The sequence below is a fragment of the Cucurbita maxima genome, unplaced genomic scaffold (assembly GCF_002738345.1).
Source record: "Cucurbita maxima cultivar Rimu unplaced genomic scaffold, Cmax_1.0 Cma_Scf00005, whole genome shotgun sequence".
Classification (NCBI taxonomy): domain Eukaryota; kingdom Viridiplantae; phylum Streptophyta; class Magnoliopsida; order Cucurbitales; family Cucurbitaceae; genus Cucurbita; species Cucurbita maxima.
Genome location: NW_019272021.1, coordinates 3,360,339 through 3,365,290, shown reverse-complemented (window position 1 = coordinate 3,365,290; position 4,952 = coordinate 3,360,339). Strand labels below are relative to the sequence as shown.

General features: G+C 35.2%; 1 protein-coding gene across 1 annotated transcript in view; it reads left to right on the top strand.

Moving 5' to 3' along the window:
• The first annotated feature begins 3,028 nt into the window (after nucleotides 1-3,028).
• Nucleotides 3,029-4,952, top strand: part of LOC111479328 (extensin-2-like) — a 4,828-nt gene continuing 2,904 nt past the window's right edge. Inside the window, exon 1 of the mRNA XM_023123910.1 lies at nucleotides 3,029-4,723. Coding sequence (XP_022979678.1) covers nucleotides 3,136-4,723 — 1,588 coding nt within the window. The 5' untranslated portion in view covers nucleotides 3,029-3,135. The remainder of the gene's footprint in view (nucleotides 4,724-4,952) is intronic.

Below are 4,952 nucleotides of genomic sequence, written 5' to 3'. Positions count from 1 at the left end.
ATATATATATATATATATATATATATATATATATATATATATATATATATATATATATATATATATATATATATATATATTTCTTTTTGGGTTTGAACTTAACAATATAAAAATTAATTCAATAGTAACTTAGGTCAATTATCATTTTCAAAAGAACTTGCCAACTTGATGCAAACTAATTTTAATTTTCTTTTTAATTACTTAATGACTTTTCATTAATTTATTTTTATAAAATTAATCACATTTTTCGGATTAATTTGTTTTCGACTATTAAGATTATGAAAATTCTCATATTATATGTATTTGGAGATATTCTGTAAGATGCTACATTGTTAAAGAGGAGTATGTCTAGAAGACGTGTTTTAAAATCGTGAGCTTGAGGGTGATACATAACGAGCTAAAACAGATAATATAAGAGTCAGACACCGAGTAGTGTGTTAGTCAAAACTCTGGCCCCCAAAGTAGATTGTGAGCTTTCACATGGATTGGAGAAGGGAACAAAACATTCTTTATAAGAGTGTGGAAATCTCTCATAAGAGAGACATTAGGCTGACGATGATACGTAACAAATTAAAACAGACCATATCTACCATTTATGGAAAAATAAATTCAATAATTTTCTCCCCTCTATTTTATTTTATTAAACGTTAAAATGAGTAGATATAGTTTTTGGTTTCATTATTTAGGCATTGAAAATATATGGGAATTCATTTTTCTTTCAACCCACAGCTGTCACAAAAAATGACAGCTTTTAAATTATTTCTTCTTTCTATTTGGTTATTAATTTAAAATATATTATATAAGTATACGAATGAACTAAAATCATATCTAAATGATAGGGATCCTGAGAATACGATAACTAAGAAAAATTTAAAAAAATTGAAAATTACTATTTAGGTAAAGACAGTAGTTTGTGACCATATCGTAGGGGATTAAGAACAATGTTAGGACCATCTAGATTCTGAATACTGATCTGAATCTTAGGCATGAGTCGTATTCTATTACGAAGTTCTTATATTTGAGTCACTGAAAAAAAAATAAAAATAATTTATAAGTTTAGGTTTAAAATTGAGTCGTTGATGAGTAAGTGGTTCGGTACACGAAAGTGATAGAGGTTAGATTTGTCAATATTCCAACTCATTGTACCAATTGGCCAGCCAACCAGCCAAGCCACCACGGACACAAAGCCGCCTCCGCTAGCCGCTCTTGTTGACAGCGACAATTTAAATTTAATAAAAATAATAATAATTTAAAAGAAAAATAAAATTAAACTATTAACAAAGCATATGTATCTTGTCTTCTTTTCCCACTCCCTTATATTTTCTCTCTCTTCGTGAAGTTACAATATTACCCTTCATACAATTGCTTTATTACACGTCATTCCTTGAGAGAAGGTTCTGTTTGGATACAGCTTCTGTACAACAAATTTGCAGAAAAAACAAAATATAAAATTACCATTTAGTCCTTAATTTTTTTTAATATATTTTTAAAATTTTGAATTAATTTTATAATTTTTTTTTTATATTTTTTAATTTTACCCACTTTCCAAATACAAAATTGAAAGATTAAATTAATTAGTCAATTATTGGAATGATTAATTGACTAATATTATTGAATTTCTACTTTATTAATTATATATTATAAAAAAAAAAAAAAATTGCAATGTAAACCCCACCGCACCATGTGCCTCAATTTGTTAGTCAATATATATATATATATAAATAATTTAAATAATTAATTTTAAAATTGGTACAAAATTGAAAATAATTTAAATAATTAATTTTAAAATTCCGTTTAAATACCCGTTCAATCCTTGTTCTTTTGGGTTGGATTTTAGTATTTTTAAAATGTTTATTTTAAATTATAAATTTTTTTAACATAAATTTACATCATAGAAAAATAAAGGTAAGTTGATTTTAAAATTACAGAAACACAATAAACAAAAATTTGAAAGTATAATAACCTTAAACTAAAATGTAACAAAATTATCATTTTTTCGATTTAATTAATTATTTATAAAAATGATTAATATAAATTCCGAAATTAAAACTCTAACCAAATTAAACTTAAAGTATAGGGAGTGGTCCATAAAAATTGTGGGGGCAAAAGTGTTGGTCTAAGTTATTCTTTTCATGAATTGGAATTTACTTCAAAGTTACCACATTATTTATTTTATTTTTCTCTTTTATTTTTTTTAACCATTTTCAATTTCCATATCACTTTTTTACTTTACCCTAATCATTGCATTAAAATTAAAACTACCCTTTTATTATTTATTTATTAACTTATATAATTCTTACGTAACAAAAATTAAATTGAAAAAAAAAAGAAAATGGCTGCCTGCAAAATTCCAAATTCTTTTTTCTTTTTTCCTTTTTAGTTTTTGGGTTAAAATTAAAAAGAATTATATTCAACAAAAAAATAATGCATTTGCCGTATATATATATATATATATATAAAGAGATTTGATCCAACGTGTTGGATTATGCCACGTATTGTCCCACCGTGGAATCGCCGCCGCTCATCAATGCAACCCCTCTTTTTCCGCTTTTCCCTTTAGAAAAGTCTTGTTTAAATCTCTTAACTAATCGCCTCGTGATGCCTTTTATTTTCACCCACTTTTTTTACTCACTACACACACACCAATTAATTAAATAATAAAATATAATTACCGAAATTAAAAGAAATTTTAATTTATTTATTGCCGGATAAATGAAAATTTTTTTTTTAAAAAAAAAAAGGAAAGAAATTAGGGGAGGAAATTATTGGAAATTTAAAAATAATTAATTGAAGTAGTTGCTGGAGACTGGGTCCTCTCATGGCCCAACTAAGCAAGCTATTGGGGAAGAGAGATTAAAATTAAAATGATAATTAATTTAAATAAGCTAAGGGAATTAAATTAAATAAAAAAAAAAAAAAATGAAGAACGCCAGCTTGCAGAAATTAAAAAATAATTTGAAGAATTAATCAAATGGGAAACTGCTTGGAATTGGGGTCTTAGATGTGATTATAAATATATTACAGTTTCATGCAATTCTAACACAATCACGACGGAAACCACCGGGTTTCTCTCTCTCTCATCTTCACTTTTCTGAGAAATTTGGGCGGAGAGAGGGCAGTTTCTTTTAGCCGCCGATGAACACCCACCGTGGCGACCCCTCTGGGGGTCGTCTCTGGCCACAATTTGCCATGGCATTGGCTGTCCTTCTTCTTTCCGGCAATGTAGGATTGGTTGCCGGAAATGCTTACGTCTACGCTTCTCCCCCACCGCCTCCTTATGAGTACAAGTCGCCGCCGCCGCCTACGACTTATTCTCCCCCTCCTCCGGTCTATGACTCTCCTCCTCCTCCTTACTCACCTGCTCCGGAGTATAAGTCTCCTCCACCGCCGTCTCCGGTGTATGAGTACAAGTCTCCACCACCACCGTCTCCATCTCCACCGCCACCGTACTATTACAAGTCTCCACCTCCACCATCTCCTTCTCCTCCGCCACCGTATTACTATAAGTCTCCCCCACCACCATCTCCATCACCTCCTCCACCGTACTATTACAAATCTCCTCCACCACCATCTCCGTCCCCTCCTCCTCCATACTACTATAAATCTCCTCCACCACCATCTCCGTCCCCTCCTCCCCCGTACTACTACAAATCCCCACCACCACCATCTCCGTCCCCTCCTCCACCATACTACTACAAATCCCCACCACCACCATCGCCGTCGCCACCTCCACCATACTACTATAAATCCCCGCCACCACCATCACCGTCACCTCCTCCCCCGTACTACTACAAGTCTCCTCCACCACCATCTCCATCCCCGCCACCACCGTACTACTACAAGTCCCCACCACCACCATCACCATCTCCTCCTCCACCATACTACTACAAGTCTCCACCACCACCTTCACCATCTCCTCCTCCACCATACTACTACAAGTCTCCACCACCACCATCCCCATCACCTCCTCCTCCATACTACTACAAGTCCCCACCACCACCATCACCGTCACCTCCTCCACCATACTACTACAAGTCCCCACCACCACCATCACCGTCTCCTCCTCCACCATACTACTACAAGTCCCCACCACCACCATCCCCATCACCTCCTCCTCCATACTACTACAAGTCCCCACCACCACCATCACCTTCTCCTCCTCCTCCATACTACTACAAGTCACCTCCTCCACCGGTGTACTCTCCTCCTCCGCCATACTACTATAAGTCACCTCCACCTCCGGTGTACTCTCCTCCCCCACCATACTACTACAAGTCACCTCCTCCACCTGTGTACTCTCCTCCCCCACCATACTACTACAAGTCACCTCCTCCACCTGTGTACTCTCCTCCCCCACCGTACTACTACAAGTCACCTCCTCCTCCAGTCTACTCTCCTCCACCACCGTACTATTACAAGTCACCTCCTCCTCCAGTCTACTCTCCTCCACCACCGTACTACTACAAGTCACCTCCTCCTCCGGTCTACTCTCCTCCACCACCGTACTACTACAAATCCCCACCACCACCACCCGTCTATTACTACAAATCTCCACCACCACCAGTTTACTACTCTCCTCCACCAAAGCCCTACACTCCTCCATACTACCCACCCCATCACCACCACCGCCACCTAATTTTCAAGGTGGTCGGAAAAGTCTATTGCATCCGATGCTATGATTGGGCATACCCCGAAAAATCACACAACAAGAAGCACCTTAAAGGTAATTTTTCAAATTAAAATTTCCCTCTTCAATTTATTATTCATCACATTAAAATTCTGATTATTTTCTTTAAAGCCAATCTTTAATTTCTATTTTGTATCTTTTGTCTTTAATGTCAGCTCATGACTACCACTGTGATTCTTAATTTGGTTACCTAAACTACAAGTCAGAATGTCATAGTCAAATTGCAATACCCAAAAAAAAAAAAAAAAAAAAAAAAAAAAAAAAA